We start from the raw sequence: 21676 nt of genomic DNA on the forward strand, positions 1-21676 counted from the left end.
AATGTGAATCACATGTATGTTTTTGGTTGTTTTTCTAGTTAATTATTGTAATCCAAGGTATGAAAATTTTGGTTTAATTTGCTCTTTAATGTTTTTTCACCTTTCCGCGACTGGTACAAAATTAATTACTAATTGCTTGTTATTTATAACTGTCATGACTGTGTTGTTAACTTAAAGATATTTTGTCCATAAGTCGTAATAATTATACCTACTTTTTTTATTATAAATTCTATTGTACCTATTTTTTAATCAATTTAATAAATAATTTCTTTCAAAAAAAAAAAAACATTTTAACGTATAAACGAGACCACATTATTTTAGGCATAAACACTTTTTCACGTAATCAAATATTTTTTTTAATAAGCACTGTAAAGGCACCTACAGATAAGTATGTGTCGGATCTCAAGTATATATTATATCACATATGAACGATTTTGACACATCATTTTTGCACTTTACATAGTCACTGTAAAGTGTAAACTTTGAGGATCGGAGGATAAAAGTATATCATGTCAAGTTATGAGCACTTTTGGCAAATAAAAAGAAATTTTATAGTTACTGATTTCTGAGTTATGTTAAAATTTTGTTGAACAGTTGATTCCTATATTGAATTTCAATAAATTCATTGGCTTTTACATTTCACAGTAATTTGTTCCTTTTTAGATATGTATACATACAAGTTCAGTGCTTATATAAGTAGTACAAAAATTATGTGTACATACGAGTTGCAAAATTTTCTGTATAAAAATTGTTTGTAATCAGGTATAAATACAAGAGTAGTTAGTTTTACGCATTTTAATATTGCATATTATCAATCTATAAATAGTTAGGGCTCAACAATTTTAGAAGAATGTATAAATAGTTACTTCGAGGCCCAAAATTAAAGCGGCCCAAAACTATTTCTTGATTCGAGTTTCCAATTGGGCCCATAATTATGCGGTCATGCTGTTCCTGTGAAGAATAGAAATTTCTTTCTTTCGCTGTAGTTTTCCCTGATAGTTCTCTTATTTACTTTAATCTCTTGCAGCTGTTTAGTTTATTATGTCACTTTGTTTTGGTTCCTTAACAATTGTGAAGACACCGAGAAGAAAACTTGGATGATTGGTTGGAAGAAGAGCTTCAAAATTATTTGGACGACGACTATCTTGTCTTTGATTGCCCTGGTATATGTTTCTATTTTTAGCTATGGTTATTAAAAAATATTTGATTACGTGAGAAATTGTTTATATATAACCAAAATTGTAACGTGGTATCGTTTATACGTTAAAATGTTTTTTTTGAAAGAAATTATTTATTAGATTGATTAAATAATAGATACAATATAATTTATAATTTAGAGCATCTACAATGGTAATTGTTTTTGGATTGCTAATATGATGTGTCAATTGCTAATATAATGGTTATTGCTTATTTAGTAATTGTTGAGAAAAATTGCTTAATAAAAAATTATTTTCTAAAGATGAGTTGGCTAAGTGTTTAATTTTTAGTGGCTAAGTGTTTGGTTGATTGTACAGAGTAGGGGTGGATTGTTTAATTTCTAAATTTTTTTGTGTCAGAATTTAAGAAATCTGTTTTAATTTTTTGGAAATTATAATGTTTTTTTGAAAATTTCTAGTGTACCCATATAAATGTTAAAAATTGCCAATTTTCCCATCAAATCAACATAATATCCAATATCTCCATAAATATTTAACATTCTTTCCTCTATCTTCTTAATTTTATTCATTAAACATATTATTTAGCTATTTTAAAATTTAAATTGAAAAATATATCCTTTTAATAAACTTATTATTTTTCTTTTTAAGTCTTCTTTAATTCTACTGACAAGTTGACCCCACTTGTGTTGTGTCCTCTTGCTCCTCCATGAACTTCCTCTCTCTATCAACGTTAATGTTACAGAAAATTTCCAATGTCAAGAGGAGTCCTCTAAGAAATAGTTTAGTAGCCACATTCTTGAGATCGATGATGTTAAGCGCACTTATTTCCTTTGACTATATAATCGTTGGTTTCTGGAAGAATTATCGGGTCTCTTTTATTGGATTTGATAGAGCATCTCCAATGGCTTACAAATGCAATTGTAAAGTTCTTGTTGACAGTTTCATTTCTATTTTCAAAAATATTGAACCCTTTCAAAAGCACTTTCATCTGAGAAAATTGACGTTTTTTTTTTTTGAAAACTTGGTAACGGCTATCAAGATTATATTAATAAACGTGTTTACAACATCCAACACTAAATATTAAATATTACATTGAAAGCTATGTGACACCTTTTATAGCTCCCCCTCCATTCACTCGATAAGTCATTCTTACACTTGAGTTACCACAGTATCGGGTCCACAAACCCGCATCTTCCCTTGCCCGATTAGCTACTAGCCATGTTGGCAATTTAGTGCCTCAAAAAATTAATTCATTTCTTTGACCATAGAATTGCCATGAATGAAGTTGCCCATTCACTTTTCCTCTGATCTGTTGTGTAACAGTGATGTCACAAAGATGCGTCCCACGTCTCTTCTACTGTGGAAGCATGTTGGAAGAGATGTGGAAATCTTCTCCAAACCTCGATTGCATTAGGGCATTGGAAAAACAGATGGTGAGCGGTTTCGAAAGGGCACGTATCACACATGACACACTTCATATCACAAGTCATGCCTCTTCTTTGTAATACCTCATGCACCGAACCAAATAACAGAAAATTTTTACTTTTGAAGGCGCAGGTGAAACCCAAAGTTACATAAGTTTCCATTTAGTCTTGCCAGCAGTGGTTATCAAATTGTATAGAGATGAAGCCGAGTAGTGCCCTGTACCCGTCCAGTGCCAGCTCAAAGCATCCATCCAGTCTGTCAGAATCGGTTCCGGTACTGGTACCGTACCAGCAACCTGCTGCAGCAGGTCAGAGCCTGCAGAAATGGCCTCCTTTAATAAAATTGACAGTTATTATTCTTTAAAAAGTAAATTTTGCCAATTACTACTCTTTGATGAATATATTTATTTTGCAATTAGTGGCTACTTTCAATTTGACAACTGTCTTGTAATTGCTAATCAATTGCATTGATGGAGATGCTCAAGGGTTTGGACCTGATAACGATCCGGGCTTCGACAGAAAGGGTTCCAGTCACGGCGAATCAAAGGCCCGACACTTGGGGAATTTGAGAGTGTTCTCAGCGGTGGTGGGCAGCTGCCAAGATGGCCGGAAAGCCACCATCTTTCCTGACGAAGTTCATTTTAAAGCTATAAACATTTTCTTCTTTATTATCTGAGTTCGTTGCATTTAGTTGCATTTAGACAGCTTGTTTTATCGGATTGATGATTTGAATGTTAAATTAAAGCCATGTAAATATGGTACCGGATTAGTTTTATGTGAGTGCGTACTGAATTTTGGTCAAATTGGTACCACATTGGTTTTCATCGTTGCAAGGCTTATACTGTGATCATACAATAAAAAGGGTATATTTGTCAAAAAAAAATTAAAAAAATTAAATAATATGTTTAATGGATAAAAGGGATGTAGGAAAGAATGTTAAATATTTATGGGATATTGGATATTACAGTGATTTGATGTGAAAATTGGCTATTTTAGAAATTTATATGGGTACACGAGAAATTTTCCCGTTTTTTAACTAGTAATTAGTAATTTTCTACCAGTCGCAGAAAGGTTAAAAAACATTAAAGAGCAAACCATAATTTAATTTTCATACCATGGATTACAATAATTAACTAGAAAAACAACCGAAAACATACATGTGATTCACATTAAACTCATTCCAACCTGAACCACCTCACAAATATTCCACACAAAATGTTACCACATTCCAATTTCCAATCAGCGTTACAGAATGATAATAATAATAATAATAATAAACCATTAACAGCTCCAGACTTAAATTCAACACTGGCTATGCATTAGATTTAGATGCACCATTTTTCTTCAGGAAAACATCAGTAAGGACAGTCTTTGATTCCAGAGAAGCCTTGACAAGCTTCAATCCCTAATTTCCATTTACAAGTTCAAAACAAATAATTAGGACTTGTAAAAAAGATAAAATAGTTATGGAGTTGTTAGATTTCAACACAAAATGAAAAGCACAAAAATACTGGAACATATATATAAAAAAGAAAAAGTTACTTACCTCTTCAAAGCCAATAGTAACCGTTATCTCCTGGATTGATCCCAAATCTTTGATCTCAAATTTGCTGAAAAGAGCGATACTTGATAAAGTTGACATGGGTACCATGGTAAGATCATCCATTACAGAGTAAGTCACCTCTCCGTCAACACACTCTTTTCCGTCACTACTAACTTCTACCACCGTACCGGTATCAAACTTAGGATCCTTAAATCCTGTCTGAGAATCCATTATTTTGCCACAACCGAGACAAGTTGTCCCTTCTACCCGACTTACATAAGGGCAGCAAGACATTTGAATATCGTATGCACTGGAACAAATGTAGAACCACCTATCTTTTTTATCCTGAAAGGCTGACGGAGGTAGGAAAAAATTGGAGTTGTAACTTGATGTAGTTGCAAGAGGGGGGTTGAGAAGGGAAGATTGCTTCCCGTAACAGAGGATATGGGTTCCATTGATCTTACTCAAACTATCGTAGACTTCTCCAATGGAACCTACAAAGGCATCCTTTGCAAGGAGCTTGGTAATGGCACCAAGAGGGAGCGCTAAGAGACTGAATATCAAGTCCACCAAATCTCTCCTCGCTTCACCGAACAACACCTTGTTAGATTTTTTATCTATAATAAGCTTTAGCTTCAACTTGTTATTACCCTTCTCCATCTCTCACTTATTCTTCTTCTTCTTCTATTTTGGGATGGTTAGATTTTAACAAGGACTTTGCATATATATATATATATAAGATGGAGTACAACTAGGGTGTTCCTCAGTTCACCAAGTATCTTTGTAAGCTCAACTCTAAAATCTATTAGACTAGCTTCAAACGAAGAATTCGAACCGTTAAAATCCTTCTACCTTATGAGTGATGTGTCTACATGTGAAAATTTAAAAATTTTAAATTAATTTTGAATAAAGTATAGTGGTCAAATGACGTCTAAAAAATGAATGCATTAAAATTAATTTATAAATCTTCTTATTTTGACACCTTGACTCTATACTAAATTAATTCAAAACTTAAAAATTTTCACATGTAGACACATCGCTAATAAGGTAAAAGGATTTTAATGGTTCGGGTTCTTCTTTCGAAGCCAATCTAATAGGTTTGAGAGTTGAGCTCATAAAGATACTTGATGAACTTAGGAACACGCTAGTTCTATTCTATAAGATGTACATATATTTATCATAAACTTACAAGCAAGTAATAATTAATGCTTACGCTATGTGATATTTAGAGGAGAACTAGGGTGTTCCTATGTTCATCAAGGTGTTTGATGAGCTTAACTCCAAAATCTATTATATTGGTTTTAAGCGACAAATCTAAACTGTTGAAACCGATTTACTTTCACAAATGATGAATTTAGACGTAAAGTTTTTAGAATTTTTAATTAATTTTATATAAAGTCAATTGATAAAAAAATATTCAAAAAATAAATGCACTAAATAAAAAAAATTAAAAAAATAACAAAATTAACAAACTATTTTTACAAAAATCAGAAGTACCGAAATATAAAACCGGCAAGAACTTTTTTTTTTCCAGCTATGCCGAAATGGCTACTTGGTCCAGTAGGGTGTATTCACAATTTTTCAATCAAATCGTGTAGTCGTTGGTGAAATTCTTTTTTTTTTTTTGGCTGTGTCGAAATGGGTACTCAATTCAGTAATTTTCACAAATTTCACCAGAAATCAAGATGTGCTGAGATGACAATTTTCACTCTCTATGCCGAATTCCCTATTCGACACAGAGGTTTTCTTGCTTCTTTTTTTATTGCCAATTTCTTCCTTTCTCCGTGTCGATTATTCAGCACAGAGGATATATATATATATTTTTTTTCGGCTGGCTATCAATTTTTTTGATTAAATTGATAACGGAAATGTCATCTCGGCATAAGAAAAAAAAATTAGAGACCGAAATACCATCTCGACCCAAGCAAAAAGTCAATGATTTACAATTCTTTGTAGCCTGTCGTTGAAAAAAATTATGAAAACATCACCGGATCGAGATGCCATCTTGGCACAGCAAAAAATTAATCCGGGCTGATTTGATATCTCGGTACTTATATTTTTTCTTAAATAAAAAGATAATTTGTTAATTTTATTTATTTATTTATGATTTATAAAAAAAAATCCTAGGAAATAACGACGCCAGGCACCTATTCCAATAAATTAACCTTATGGAATTGGTGAGATTGCTTGGCTTTCAATGTTGTTTTGTCATCCTCTTGGTGATAAATTTGTAAAATGAACAATAATATAAGAAATATTATAATGGCCCTTAAAGAACAATGGTTCAGCAAGGCATCAAGCAACGCATAAATGTTCAGCAAAGCATCTGTATAGTGTTGCCTTTTGTTGCTGTTTTTATCTTTTATGTCCGATCAAGGCATCAAGCCACGCATAAAGGTTACCAGATAATAGTAGCCTTGGCAAGCAAGGAAAAAAAAAACCTTTATTTAGTGTATTGAAAATATTTGTCCGGTCCAGATCCGAACTGTGCAAACCGTGGACAGAACTAAGACCGGTCCGGACCAAGTTGGACCTCCGGATCAGACCGTACTAACTCAAGGGATGGGTCTAGCAAGAATTTGAGCTGAATTTTTCCACTAGATCTGCCCAAACCTGTCATGTTCCGCACTAATCCGAGATCCGCCTAGATCTAGACCGGATCAAACTCAGACCCAGAATCTGCCAGACTCGAGCCGTACTAACCCGTAAACTCGTTGGACTTCCGGACCGTGAGAACCATGAACCGGTAGGGTCTGGACTGGACCGACCTGACCCGATCCGTTTGCAATTCACTACCTTTATTCATCTATTTCCCTCCGTAAAAATAGAAAATACATCAAAACAATATCTCTTGGTGATTTATTCAATTATTTAGTGATTTATTCAATTATTTAGTATTCTAATATAATTAATAAACATGTCCGCCTCTCAAACAGATCTGGATACCTTTCTAACACTTCTCAATTAGTAAACCTTTATGAGTAGAACTAGGGCGTTCTTGAGTTCATCTGATCCTCTGTGAACTTAAGTCTAAAATTTATCAGATCAGTTTTAAATGATAAATCTGAACAATTAAGACTTGTCTATCTTACGAGTGATGCATCTACTTGCAAAAATTTTAAATTTTGAAACTAATTTTGTATAGAATCAAGTGGTCAAAAAACATAAAAAAATGAATGCATTAAAATTAATTTATTAACCTTCTAATTTTCTTGTCGTTGTTTTATTGGAATAATTAATCGATATTTTCTTGTCGTTGTTTATTTTACAAATATATCATCAAGAGGATGACAAAACAACAATAAAAGACCAAACAATATCACCAATTACATAAGGTTGATTTATTGGAATAGATGCCTGGCGTCCATATTTCCTAAAAAAAAATTTATAAACCATAAATAAAAATTAACAAATCAACTTTTTATTTTTATGATGTACCGAAATAACATTTCGGTCCGGTGACGTTTTCACAATTTTTTCAACAACATGCTACAAAGAATCGTAAATTAATTTTTTGCTTGAATCGAGATGGCATTTCAGTCTCCAATTTTTTTTTCCTTATGCTGAGATGACATTTCCGTTCCTAGTTTAACCACAAAAATTGGCAGGCAGCCAAAATTTTAAAAAAAATGTAATCTACACCGAATAGGAAATTTGACACAGAAAAGGAAATTGGCAATAAAAAAAAGGCAAGAAAACCTTTGTATTGAATAGGGATTTCGGCACAGCGGGTGAAATTTGTGAAAATTGTCATCTCGGCACATCTTGGTTTATGGTGAAATTTGTGAAAATTGCTAAAATTTAGCCCGGCCGAGTATCCATCTCGGCACAGCTAAAAAAAGAGAGAATTTCACCAGATTTTGAATACATCCACTGGGCCGAGTAGCCATCTCGGCACAGCTGACAAAAATAAATAGTTCGTGCGCCGATTTAAAATCTCAATACTTATAATTTTTGGATGTTGGTTTGTTAATTTTTTTATTTATTTATGGTTTATAAAAAAATTCCTATTTCCTATGCATCTACTGCGTGTGTTTCTACTTTTTGTAAGATGGATTTGGGGATATGGACGGAGAACAGCCGTGGGACTTGCAACAAATTAATGGGATAATTAGGCGTTGCACGGTCTTCGACGCATGTAATTAATTTATAATCGCCCCCCTTCTCTCATAATGTTAAGATTGAATGTTTATTTTTAGACTGATCAAGTAATGCAAGAAAATAATAACCAATTCGATAAAACTTCCACAAATATAAAAAACGTTCAGTCATAATATGCTTATTAATTAATTGTGCTTTACAGCGTCAGCTGTACGCTCCAGTTTCCGATTTGTTCAAAATTAATTTCTCTTTGGAGAAGTGTGAGCTAGGTAGGTCGCGTTGGAAATATATATCACATAGCGTAAGCATTAATTATTATGTAAGTTTATGATAAATATACATACATCTTATATATATGCAAAGTCCTTGTTAAAAACTAATTAACCATCCCAAAATAGAAGGAGAAAAATAATTAGCAGATGGAGAAGGCTAATAACAAGTTGAAGCTAAAGCTTATTATTAATAAAAAATCTAACAAAGTGTTGTTCGGCGAAGCGAGAAGAGATTTGGTGGACTTGATATTCAGTCTCTTAGCGCTCCCTCTTGGTGCCTTGACCAAACTCCTTACAAATGATGCCATTGTAGGTTCCATTGGAGAAGTCTACGATAGTTTGAGTAAGATCAATGGAACCTACATCCTCTCTTATGGGAAGCAATCTTCCCTTCTCAACCCCCCTCTTGCAACTACATCAAGTTACAACACCAATTATTTCCTACCTCCATCAACCTATCGATCAGGATACTAAAGGTAGGTGCCTCTATATTTGTTCCAGTTCATACCAACGTTCTATTCATATGTCTTGCTGCCCTTATGTAAGTCTGGTAAGCGGGACAACTTGTCTTGGATGTGGCAAAAAAATCGATTTGCAGACAGGATTTAAGGATCCTAAGTTTGATACCGGTACGGTAGCAGAAGTTAGTAGCGAGGGAGAGGTGACTTACTCTATAATGGATGATCTTACCATGGTACCCATGTCAACTTTATCAAGTATCGCTCTTTTGAACAAATTTGAGGTCAAAGATTTGGGATCAATCCAGGAGATAACGGTCACTATTGGCTTTGAAGAGGTAAGTACGTTTTATATATATATATATATAACTAAAAATATCTTTTTTTTACAAGTCCTAATTATTTGTTTTGAACTTGTGAATGGAAATTAGGGATTGAAGCTTGTCAAGGCTTCTCTGGAATCAAAGACTGTCCTTACTGATGTTTTCCTGAAGAAAAATCCTGCATCTAAATCTAATGCATAGCCAGTGTTGAATTTAAGTCTGGAGCTGTTAATGGTTTATTGTTATATATATATTATTATCATTCTGTAACGCTGATTAAAATGCGGTAACATTTTGTGTGGAACTTTTGAAAATCACATGTATGTTTTTGGTTATTTTTCTAGTTAATTATTTTAATCCAGGGTATGAAAATTCTGCTTTGCTCTTTAATGTTTTTTCACCTTTCTGCGACTGGTAGAAAATTAATTACTAATTACTAGTTATTAATGTCATGACTGTGTTGTTAAATTAAATATATTTTGTCCACAAGTCGTAATAATTATACCTACTTTTTTTTTTGTCATCAAAAGCCCGTAGGCACTTTACAATTACATCTTAATATCACTCGGAACTAAAATATAAACTTTTCCATTTCTGTTGCAATTGACTACTGTTCAGCCAACTCGTTGTGGCTTCTTTGCACATGTAATCATATGAAAGATTTATTTTCCTGCAAATGGCTCCAAATCTCCAGGATTTCGTCAAAAGCTCTCCAGTCCGAATTGATAGGAGGTGCATTGCTTGAGCAAATGTTTACTAATTTCAAGCAGTCAGAATAGAAAGAGTACTGTTATCCCTAACCCAAGCACATTATTTGGCGAAAGTAGGTATAGTTAAGGCAATTATACCTACTTTTAATTATAAATTATATTGTACCTATTATTTAATCAATTTAATAAATAATTTCTTTCAAAAGAAAAAACATTTTAACTTATAAACGTGACCACATTATTTTAGGTATAAACACTTTTTCACGTAATCAATTTTTTTGAATAAGCACTATAAAGGCACATACGGATAGGTACGTGTCGGTTGTCAAGTATATATTAATTATATCACATATGAACGGTTTTGAGTTTTGACACATCATTTTTGCACTTTGCATAGTCACTGTACTTTGAGGATCAGAGGATAAGCGTATATCATGTCAAGTTATGAGCACTTTTGGCAAATAAAAAGCAATTTCATATTTAAAGATTTTGAGTTATGTTAAAATTTTGTTGAACAATTGACGGCCATTTTTATTAATAACCCAAAAAAAAAAACATTTATACCAAAATAATTCAAAGTCCTGAGTTTTTTCAAATCTGACCAAACCGCCAGGATCCCTGGCGGTCCATTTCTATAGCAGACCGCCATGGATACGGGCGGTCCGCTAGGGACCAGACCGCTGGTATCCCTGGCGGTCCACTAGCTGTCTTATACGCTTTCTCTCTCCAGCACGCACTGTATTCATTTGTTAAACCACAGAGAAGAAAGAGAGAGCGATTTTGGCGATTTAGAGGCGATTGCTACAGGTATTTTATTTTTTATTTAATTATTTTCTGTTTAATTTTTAATTAATAATTATTATACCCGCAGTCTGTAAATACTATAAATTAGTCTTTAATTAATATTATAATTAACTTTTAAATTGAAAAAAAGAATGAATCTATTATACTGTAATTCTTATGAATTTTTTTTTTAAATGTAGTTTGTTAAGGAAAAAATGCTGGTTGCACTGTACGTGGGCGGTAAGCTAACTAAGGGTGTAGATGGCGTGTATTACTCGAAATGAGTACGTTCCTTCCAGCCGTAGACCAGATGGCACTATGGAGTTTGTGAAGAGGGCTTTCAAGTACGTAGTGCAATTCGGAGAGGTAAGAGAGGTGACCTGTACATGCCAAGGACCACAACTAACACAAATACCTTGTAGTCACGTGATGGCGGTATGCCGAGTGAGAAACTTCTGCGAGGATCACTATGTCGCTGACATGTATCGTACCGATTACCTTGCTTCTACTTGGGGTGGATCTTTCCATTCTTATCCCAACCAGCATGAGTGGCCTGTGTATGTCGGTGATAGAATACTCCCTTCAGAAGGATGGATAAGGAAGGGGAGGAGGAGACACAAACGTGCTATAATGACCATGGACGAGATGGGTGGTAGGAGGTCATCGGGAAATCAGGCTCGCCGTTCCGTTTCTGACAGGCGCAGGGCAGGTATGTAGCATTTTTCGAAATTAATTTATGATTTTATTATATTAATAACTGAATTTTGTTGTTATGTTCAGATGCCATAAACGAACACAATGAAAGAGAAAATGCGAGAGTTGTTGTTGAAGCAACTGGTAGAACACAACCACCTCTTGCGACCCAATCATCTAGTAGCCAAGGGTCTACAAGTACCGCCGCACCTGCAGCTGGCACCAGAAAATCTTCTCGTCTATTGGGTTTATTCCGACGTCGTGAAAGATGAACTTATTATTTTGCTTGGGTGAACTTATTCTGTTTGGTTTGAACTAAGTTATGAATATTGGTGAACTTCAGTTGTATCATTGAACTTTAATTGTATTCGTGAACTTTACTTGTTAGACTATGTTAGACAACTTTAGAACTACAGTTATATTATCTAGCATATTCAATAATTAATTCGGAGATAAATGATAAATTGTCTGACAAGATGATAAAATACATTAAGAAACATCTCACAACGGAAAAACTAAATTGACGAATTTAAAATCCTATTTCTTAGCAGTCAGCTTCTTACCAACTGACTTCTTAGCAGCCGGATTCTTAACAGCAGTATTCTTAGCCGCCGGCTTCTGATTGGTGACACCCGACGATGTGCTCGCCTTACTAGTATAAGTACATGGAACAAAGTCTGGGGTTGGAGGGTCTTCATGAATTTTTTTTTTCAGACCATATCCATATGGATTTTCAACAAAGTCATCGTCTAAAAGGGGTGGATTTTCAATGGGATATTTGACACCAACTCTTTTCAAAAGAAGTATTGCATTACAGTGACATTTGACAGCATGAGTACCTCTTTCGCTATTGTCCATCCTGTTCAACAGAACCACAAACATAGACTAATTGTACAGTAAACATAGACTAATTATAAAATAATTACAAAGGAATGAAAAAAAAATTACCTGTAGATTTAGTCGCCTATAAAATCGTCTGAAATCGCCCAAACAATCGCCTGCGCTCTCTCTTTCTCCTTCTTTGCAGTGTGTGCTGGAGAGAGAAAATGCTGGTTTTGTAGGATAGCTAGTGGACCGCCAGGGATACCAGCGGTCTGGTCTCTAGCGGACCGCCCGTATCTATGGCGGTCTGCTATAGAAGTGGACCGCCAAGGATCCTGGCGGTTTGGTCAGATTTGAAAAAACTCAGTTATTTTGGTAAAAATGTTTTTTTTTTTGTTATTAATAAAAATGGCCGAACAATTGATGCATATATTGAAATTCAATAAATTCATTGGCATTTACTTTTCACAATAATTTGTTCCTTTTTAGATATGTATACATACAAGTTCAGTGCTTATATAAGTAGTTACAAAAATTATGTGTACATACGAGTTACAAAATTTTCTGCATAAAAATTGTTTGTAATCAGGTATAAATATTGAACAATTTTAGAAGAATGTATATTATTGGAGGCCCAATATTGTAAAGGCCCAAACTTAATTCTTATTTCGAGTTTCCAATTGGGCCGCGAAAAAATTGACTGCCTCTTGGGATCATGCTTTACCTGAGAAATATTGAAAACCCTTGCACTCGCATGTTTGATCGCAAGTTCTTAATTAATCAAATCGATTTCTCTGATAAACCCCAGTTTTCTTTCTTTCTTCGCTATAGTTTCTTCTTCGCATAAAATTCGAGAAGCTTCCATGGCATACTCCAGCATATTGGGCTTTCTCTTCGCGGCCGTTGTCTGGTGCACCGCCTACGCCGCCGCCGCCGTTTTGAGCTTCCTTTGATTCCATTCCACCCCCTCCCTCTTCTATTAATTCCAAAACTTACAGCATTCGTTTTTCTTTCTTCCTCTAAGATCGGAACCTAGTTTCTCTCAACTGCTTTGCGATGGGATACGCACAACTCGTCATTGGTCCGGCAGGCAGTGGCAAGGTTTTTAATTTTGTTTTCTTTTGCCTTTGTTTTCTCTATAATTTAGGGTAAAGATTTTAACAGAGTAGTTTTGACTTCATGCAGCGCACAAACTATAGAATCAAAACAACACAGTATATGGTTAGTGCGCTGCATGAAGCCAAAACTGCTCTGTTAAAATAGTTACTCTAAATTTTAGGCCCAAGGGTCTTTTTTGTTCAAAGATGAACAATTTTGGTGCATAAATACATCAGAAAAGTTTAGTTGAACTAGCCTTGTTGTATGATTGTTTCTATATGTACTCTCAAAATTTGATTTAAAACCCTTTCTTTAGAGCTTAAGTGCTTTTGTGTATAATTGGAAACCAGAAAATAAGGTACTTATATGAAATTATAATCTGTATATATTCACACAAACTCTAGGGTGTTATGGTTTAAACCTTACAGTTGCAAAAATGCAAAATTATAACATCTTTCATGACATTCTTTTGCAAGAACTAACAACCCTTTCAGTGTTTTCTTTGTTTTTTTTAATCTTCTGATGTTTATTATTGTTTTAGTCAACATATTGCTCGAGTTTATACGATCACTGTGTGACTACTCGGAGAAGAATTGATATAGTCAATCTTGACCCGGCTGCTGAAAACTTTAACTACCCTGTCTCTATGGGTACTCTCTTGATTCAACACGATCTTTCATTATAAAATAAACATATGTCAGTCACTGGATTGTACCAACATATAGAACCCTAGTTTCCTTTCATTATAAAATAAAGTTGCTGTGATGTTATGTACCAGCTTTCAATATTGTACTGGCTGAGCAATTTTCCTGGTACCTTCTATGAATACTGCCATGTTTTCCATTCAGCTCATGTAAAATTTGCTGCTTAGTTGAGGTTCTGGAAAGATGATATGCTTTAATTGATGCTTGATTTAAGTTACTAACCAACCCCCCCCCCCCCCCCCAGAAAAAAATCAGAACAAATAAAATGGAAATAATTAGGAAATCATGGCAGAATTCATAGAAGGTACCAGTATAAATATATATAATACACTTATTTGAGGCTGCACATGCATAAAAGGTCCAGAAAAATGTATATAATATTCTAATTTGGTGCAGATATAAGGGAACTGATATCTTTGGATGATGCCATGGAAGAACTTGGACTGGGACCGAATGGCGGCCTTATTTATTGCATGGAGTATCCTAATACACGAGATTATTATTTTTTTTTCCCCCGATAGTTCTCTTATTTACTTTAATCACTTGCTGCTGTTAAGTTCATATTGTCCCTTTGTTTTGGTTCCTTAACAAATGTAAAGACACCTAGAAGAAAACTTGGATGATTGGTTGGAAGAAGAGCTTCAAAATTATTTGGATGACGACTATCTCATCTTTGATTGCCCTGGTATATGGTTATGAATTCTAAATATAATTTAAGATTAAGAAAACCTGGTAATTGTATTCGAAATTGTGTTAACTGATTTTTTTTTTTTATCAGGTCAGATCGAGCTATTCACACATATACCGTTTCTGAAGAACTTTGTTAGCCATCTTCAACGAAGGAATTTCTCTGTCTGTGCAGTGTATCTACTCGATTCACAGGTCCGTGCATTTTTGTCTGATAGAGAGGGCGGGCAATTGTATTTGTGCTTATTAATTTATATGTATGTGTATATTTTTGCAGTTTGTGACTGATGTGTCAAAGTACATAAGTGGTTGCATGGCATGTCTTTCAGCCATGGTTCAGCTTGAACTGCCGCATGTAAACATCCTTTCAAAAATGGACCTTGTCTCTAACAAAAAAGAAGTTGAAGAGTAAGATAAATTCTATCTCTATATATTTTTTTCCTTTCTATTTTGCCATAAAGTGTTGATTTTTGAAGCATTAGAGTATGCATTTTCTTTGTAGATATCTCAATCCAGATGCGAGGTTTCTTGTATCGGAGTTGAATCAACATATGGCTCCTAAGTTCGCTAAACTGAACAAAGCTTTGGCTGAAGTGGTACAATTTCATAATCTGAAATTTCATAACTAACAATTTTATAATCTGAAATTTTGTTGGGATCTTCAAATCATTGGTTCAAATGGAAGCATGTCTGATTGTAAACTTGTTTCAAATGTCTTCTTCAGGTTGAGGAATACAGTATGGTGAATTTTATACCCCTTGACTTAAGGAAGGAGAGCAGGTAATTTTATTATTCACTGTCATTATGTGTTCATTTACTTATTGTCTAGAGGAGGCTATGGTACTATGCATAGCATGGATTGGTCTGTAATATGGATCGATACCTCCGCTCTCAAAATCCAAACAGTAGATTTGAAGAGTTCAACATGATATCCATATGAAAAATGTACTTGTAGATCAAATTTTACATTTTTTACTATTTTTTTTATATATGTAGTAAATCATTTGATCTGAAAATTCTAGACCATTCATAAATATTGATTTTCTAGTTTCTACCCATAAAATAAACTAGAAAAAAAACATATAAAAGTTGTAAAATTTAGTCTGCAGGTACATTTTCATATGGAGATCGTGTTGAACAATCAACTATTTGAACTTTAAAATGAAAATACCAATCCATAGAACGGACCAATCCGCACTATGCATAGAATTATAGCCTCACACAGATGCAATTATGAATTGGTTCTCGAGCTTTTTGGTTCCACAATATGGGGTCCTTAATTTCTATGTTTACAGATGCAGTGAAAGCATGTTTGTAATGCTTGAATGTAGCGGCCTTTAGACCTTACCACATCCATGTATTTTGTATATTTGTTTTCATTTTATTTAATATTTCATTAATTCTTTTTTTTTCCAGCATACAATACATATTGTCAACAATAGACAGTTGCATACAGTACGGTGAAGATGCTGATGTGAAGGTAAGGGATTTTGATCCAGAGGATGACGACTAAGATACTTTTAGGTCTAAGTTTTATAATCTCATGAAGTTTACATGGAGGATGAATTTCTTGTAGTGAATTTATTAGGTGTTGGAGGGGGGAAGGCTACTTGGTTTATATTAGTACAATTTCAGTTTCGGTTTTGGTAGCCAACCTTTTTCATACCTATAAATGCATTTCTACATCTTTAGTATATGTTGAAATTATGTTACTCTCTCTTTGATCTGAATATATGCTGAATGTTGACTCAAAAAATGTTTGGGTTACAAATTTTTATTGTCATTTGGATAAGAGAGAAAATTTGACAGCACTGAATATAGTGATTTTAGTCCTTGATCACTTAGTTGGGCCTATTGGTACAATTTCAAATAGATTGGTCCAGATCAAAATTCAAAGGCCCAAAAGACTGAACTGTTAACCTTTGACATCACTTTGTGAATTAAAGATAGGGTTTTTGATTGCATGAAATGTAATGCATTAACTTATTTAGATTATAGAGGATATATATAGTTATATTTTTCATCCTAGGGATTTTAATGTTAATTTCTGTGGTTGTCACTATTTACTCCAAAAAAATAAATACTGGTAGTGTCCCTACTTTACTCATATAACTCGGATTGTTCTTTAATCTGGATGTACTAATTATCGTTTAATTTAATTGCCTTTTTATTTTTTCACGTCAAAATTTTGGAAGTATTCACTCTCCAAATTAAGAGGATTAATCTCTTGTGAAAAAAGTAAAAAGTATCACTTTCCATTATAATCAATTTTTTTTTTTAAATAAGGCTATTTAGTCCTGTTTCATTGCAGAAACTTTAAGTTACAAGTTTCATCTATCATATATTTTTCGATATCAGAATGACCCGTTCTCCCAAGCAACTAAAACCACAAAGTGGTGTCAACATAGAGTAGAAAAATAAAGCACAACCATAGACAGACAGCATCATTCTTCATCTTCAGAATCCCCTTCCTGTGCATCCTCCACCACTACCAGTGGAATCTCCTCCAGGTTTTGTGGTAGCCAGTTCTGAACTTCAGCTGCTATGTCCCCTTCTTCCCTAACCAGTATAAAGTTAGAGATATAATCATTATAATAGCATTTTGGCCTGTAGGACAATAATCATTATTAAAACACATATCATTCCTAATTTTCCATAATTTTCCAGATGGTTCAAGTAAAAGCACTAAAAACAAAGGAATGCTTTTGTCTGTGTACGAGTCATTGAGTCAGCATATAGTAACATGTCATTTATTGTGCCCCAATGGCTGAACACATCTTGACATTGATCTAACCAAAATCAAATTTGTTTAACCCAACTACATTAGGCAAAGAGGTGATCAACGGTTTCAAGTTCCTGACAAAATTAACAATGAGTGGTTCCAGTCCATAAAAACTTTAATTTTAGATGGAATTTTCAAATTCCACCAAGAGTAAGGGTTGTGTAGCTTGAACTCCTCTAAAATTTTAAAAATTATAGAGATTTGACAGTGAATATCTCTACTGTATTTGGGCATTGTTGTCATCAATCAACAGAGAAAAAAGGATATTTTGCAATTCTTCCCCAATATTGCTGATCTACTCCTTGCAATTGTCTGGTAAACCGTAAACCTCAGATTAGCCCCTTGATCTGCTAGTACCTCTTGGAGAGAAAGCTCTTTGGAGGCACAATTGTGGTATAAATGTAGGATTTGAGTAGCTAGATTACATTTCTCATACCAGATGTCTTGCCAGAATGAGACAGTGGTAGAGCAATTAGAGGAATAAGATATACAATTTTGGGCTATTTGAAGAACTACCTTTCTCTATGCTCCTGACATAGAGGTGGATCTCACAATTGACGAAGTGGCGGAATATGCGGCAATGACGGACCTGGTCGGAGTTCAGGAGGTTTCAGTTGGGATTTTGACAAGGCATCGCTATGTCATACATCTCCCACTGCACATTCAACCAGTCAGATTCATCAAAGCCATGCCAGACAAGGTGTGGGAACTTGGCTACTTTTTCAGTCAATGGTCACCAGCAAGTGATACACGCCTGTGTATCCCAAAGTACAAAGCCCTTCTTGATCTGGTGGGAGTTCCTATGCACCTCAGCAAAGAGGAAGACATATCAAAGGCCATCACCTCCTTTGGTGTCTACCTCGGCACATTGGAACAAAGTACAGCAGGAGACCTTGCGCATTGGACGGTGGCAGTGGCAGTCACTGAATTAGAGAACATCCCATTTGAGATTGAGTTTGTTTACGGTGGATTAGAAACCCCGGTGGAGGTACGGTCAAAAGGGTGGATACCAACCCCCTTGTATAAGCAGGAGGAGTTGCCAGTAGCCCCACATCCATTTGCTAAACCGGTGACTGTTACAAGCAACCTAAGAGTCAGTCAGGAGACGGCAATAGGGAGTGATACGATCTCTTTATCGAAGAAGATCATCGTAAATCTTTGCCAAGGCAGAGATTTTAATTCACTGCCACCGGAGATAAAAGAGGCCCAAAAAAAAGAGCCTTTGACACTCCAGATATGTACTCCATCAGTTGGAGTGTGAATTGCTCTCAAGGTGGTAGCCACTGTTGCCCACAGCCCTTCCTTTTCAGTTTGGATTTTTCACCACCATCTTAGAATTAAAGAGAGATTTCTCAATTCTAGATTAACAGCTCCTAGACCTCCACAACTCTTTGGGGTACACACTAATCCCCAATTTAGCAATGAGACCCCCCTTTTATTGCCAATTGGCTTACCCCATAAGAATCTTCTTCGAACAAAATCGATTCTATTAATTACCCATTTTGGTAGCACAAAGCAGGTCATATAGTGAAGAGGGATAGAAGCTAAGACCGAATTTTGCAAGAGTAGCCTTCCTGCCCGAGAGATTAGCTTTCCTTGCCATCCCTCCAACCTTCGCTCTATTTTTTCAATTAGAGGCAAGAAGTCTGCTCTATTGGGTCTTTTAAAGGTAAGTGGCATCCCCAAATAAGTAATTGGAAAATCCGTTTGCTCGCAGCCAAAAACTAGATGGACCAATTTATGCTCTAAGGGGGATAGATTTAGAGGGATGAACACACTTTTCGCAAAGTTAATTTGGAGACCCGAGATTTGAGAAAAGAGCTTAAGAACCAGTTTGAGAGAGATCATGGTAGACAGATCTGCTCGTGCAATAATTGCAGTGTCATCCGCATATTGAAGTGCCAATATCGGATCTCGGATTCTTGCTGAGAGAGCATGAGTCAGGGTACCATTGACTTTTTGTATCAACCTTTGAAGGACATCGAGAGCCACTATGAATAATAGAGGAGATAGCGGGTCTCCTTGTCGGAGTCCTCTCTTGTGCACAAAATATGGAGTGGTTTCACTGTTCACTATGATTCTAGAAGAAGAAGTGGACAGCAAATGAGTGATCCAAAAACACCATGTCTCAGGAAAGCCTCTAGCAGCCAAGGTGTTAAGCAAGAAACTCCAATTCAAGGAGTCAAAAGCTTTAGTGAAGTCGAGTTTAAGGAATATTGCCGGTGTTTTAGAGGAGGCCATATGCTGTAAAATTTCTCGAGTTGCCAAGAAGTTCTCCGCAATTTGCCTACCTCTAATAAAGGTTGTTTGTCTAAAGGACACAAGATCAGGTAGGTGAAGTGAAAGTCGGGTAGCCAGAATTTTGGAGATAATTTTGGGGATGAGATTAATTATGCTTATGGGACGGAAATCACCAACTTCACTTGCACCATTTCTCTTGGGAATCATTAGGATGTTTGCTCGATTGAGAATCTGCAAGTTGACTTGCCCCAATTGGAAGCTTTCAATAATCTCCACCAGGTCCTTCTTTATGTCTTGCCAGTGTAGTTGCGCAAATTCATTCGGCAAGCCGTCGGGACCCGACGCCTTGTTTTTAGCTAGATTGAACACCGCCTCTTCAATTTCCTGCAAAGAAAAAGAATTTTGTAAATTTGTTAACGGGTTTGGGTTTGGGTACAGTGATGAGGGGTTGAATTGTTGAACTGGAGTTTCTGTTCCAAGGATGCTTGTCATGTGGGCTAGGAAGGCTTCTTTGATGTTTTGGATATTTGTTAAGGTTTGGCCATGATAGTTTAGGGAAAGTATTTGGTTCTGGCGCATTCGTGATGAGGCATATGCATGAAAATAACGGGTGTTATTGTCTCCCTCTCGAAGCCACCGGCATCTAGCCCTTTGGCTCCATCTAATTTCAGTGAGAAATGCCAGCCGAAATGCTCTCTGTCTGAGCAATAATCTCAATTGAAATTCTCCCTCGCTTAGATTCCTTTTGGTATGATTCTTGGGGAGAGAAACCGTTAAGAAGTTTGAAGGATGGTATGCCTCGACCTCGTCTGCAAAACATTTCATTGTCCGAGGGATGGCCAATTGTTCAGAACCTGGCACCGGAATTGTTGGAGCTTGATATTCAAGTCCTTTTCAACAACTCCTAGGAAGATGAAATAGTTTGGAGATGGACTGCCAATGGTGTTTATTCAGCTGCTTCTATTTATAGAATCATGCAAGTAGCGGGTCGGGTTAGATGGAGGTTCGAGTTCATTTGGAAAATGTCGGTACCACCAAAGGTTAAAGTTTTTACCTTCCTCCTTTTGAAAAGAAGAATTCTCACTCATGATGTCATGATTAGAAGAGGCATGCAGTGCGAAACCCAATGCGTTATGTGCGAGTCAATACAACTAGAGACAGCAGTACACTTGTTTTACCAGTGCCGGTATGCAAAACAAGTGTGGGAGGAGGTTGCAAAGCGGCTGGGTAGAAGGATCATGGTAAGGGGCATTTCTGTCCAACAAACATGGGACAAGTCGTGGGATAGGATCAGCCATGAAGATTCAATGCCAAAGAAGAGATGGGCTGTCTTATTCATGTGCATTTCGTGGCATCTCTGGAAACAGAGAAAAGATAAAATTTTTGGAGGCAAGTTCAAACCACCATTTTTGGTGGCTGACTCAATTTTAGAAGACTCTGCCATGTGGTTCAAGTATTGTACTGGAGCAGGTAATAAGCAGGGAATTGGCTAGGACTAATTGTGAGATACTGGTAAACAGAAGGGTTGTTTTGAAACTTTTGTAAGTGGCGGTATAATTATGGATCTGGATGTAAACATTGGTAGCCTCTACCAATTATTTCAAAAAAAGATATACAATTTTGAACAATAGGCTTGATTGCTAATATGGATTTCCAAAATACAGAAGGTGGTATCCTTTCTAGTTCATAATTATGCATGATTAATGTCTTGGAAGGTGGTATCTTTGAATTTCCACCACTATTTTGCTAGGAGAGCAATGCTCATAATATCTAAATCTAGGATCCCCATACCTCCTATTGGTTTTTTAAAACAAACATTAGACCAATTAAAAAGCAGGTTTGTGTCTATTTGTCCCATATTCTTGCCAAAGGAATTGT

The 21676-nt window shown here is 35.5% G+C and overlaps 2 protein-coding genes across 3 annotated transcripts; one reads left to right on the plus strand and one right to left on the minus strand.

Moving 5' to 3' along the window:
- Positions 1-967: 967 nt before the first annotated feature.
- Positions 968-16487, plus strand: LOC144569758 (P-loop containing nucleoside triphosphate hydrolases superfamily protein). 2 transcript variants are annotated; one of them, XM_078320234.1, is made up of 10 exons: positions 968-985; positions 13118-13387; positions 13926-14034; positions 14485-14566; positions 14688-14773; positions 14867-14970; positions 15053-15183; positions 15278-15371; positions 15500-15555; positions 16192-16487. In XM_078320234.1, the coding sequence occupies exons 2-10, from the start codon at positions 13343-13345 to the stop codon at positions 16286-16288; spliced, it is 804 nt and encodes a 267-aa protein (XP_078176360.1). In that variant the 5' UTR covers positions 968-985; positions 13118-13342; the 3' UTR covers positions 16289-16487. The 2 variants fall into 2 exon arrangements, with proteins under 2 accessions (XP_078176360.1, XP_078176355.1); XM_078320229.1 differs by lacking the exon at positions 968-985 and having other exon boundaries at positions 13052-13387.
- On the minus strand, positions 3742-4788 carry LOC144567145 (uncharacterized). Its single transcript, XM_078317204.1, has 2 exons — positions 4128-4788; positions 3742-3986 (listed from the first exon to the last, which is right to left on the minus strand). Exons 1-2 carry the CDS (start codon positions 4782-4784, stop codon positions 3894-3896), a joined length of 750 nt encoding a protein of 249 aa, XP_078173330.1. The 5' UTR covers positions 4785-4788; the 3' UTR covers positions 3742-3893.
- Positions 16488-21676: the final 5189 nt, after the last annotated feature.

Source organism: Carex rostrata, chromosome 2 (genome assembly GCF_964058835.1).
Source record: "Carex rostrata chromosome 2, lpCarRost1.2, whole genome shotgun sequence".
Taxonomy (NCBI): domain Eukaryota; kingdom Viridiplantae; phylum Streptophyta; class Magnoliopsida; order Poales; family Cyperaceae; genus Carex; species Carex rostrata.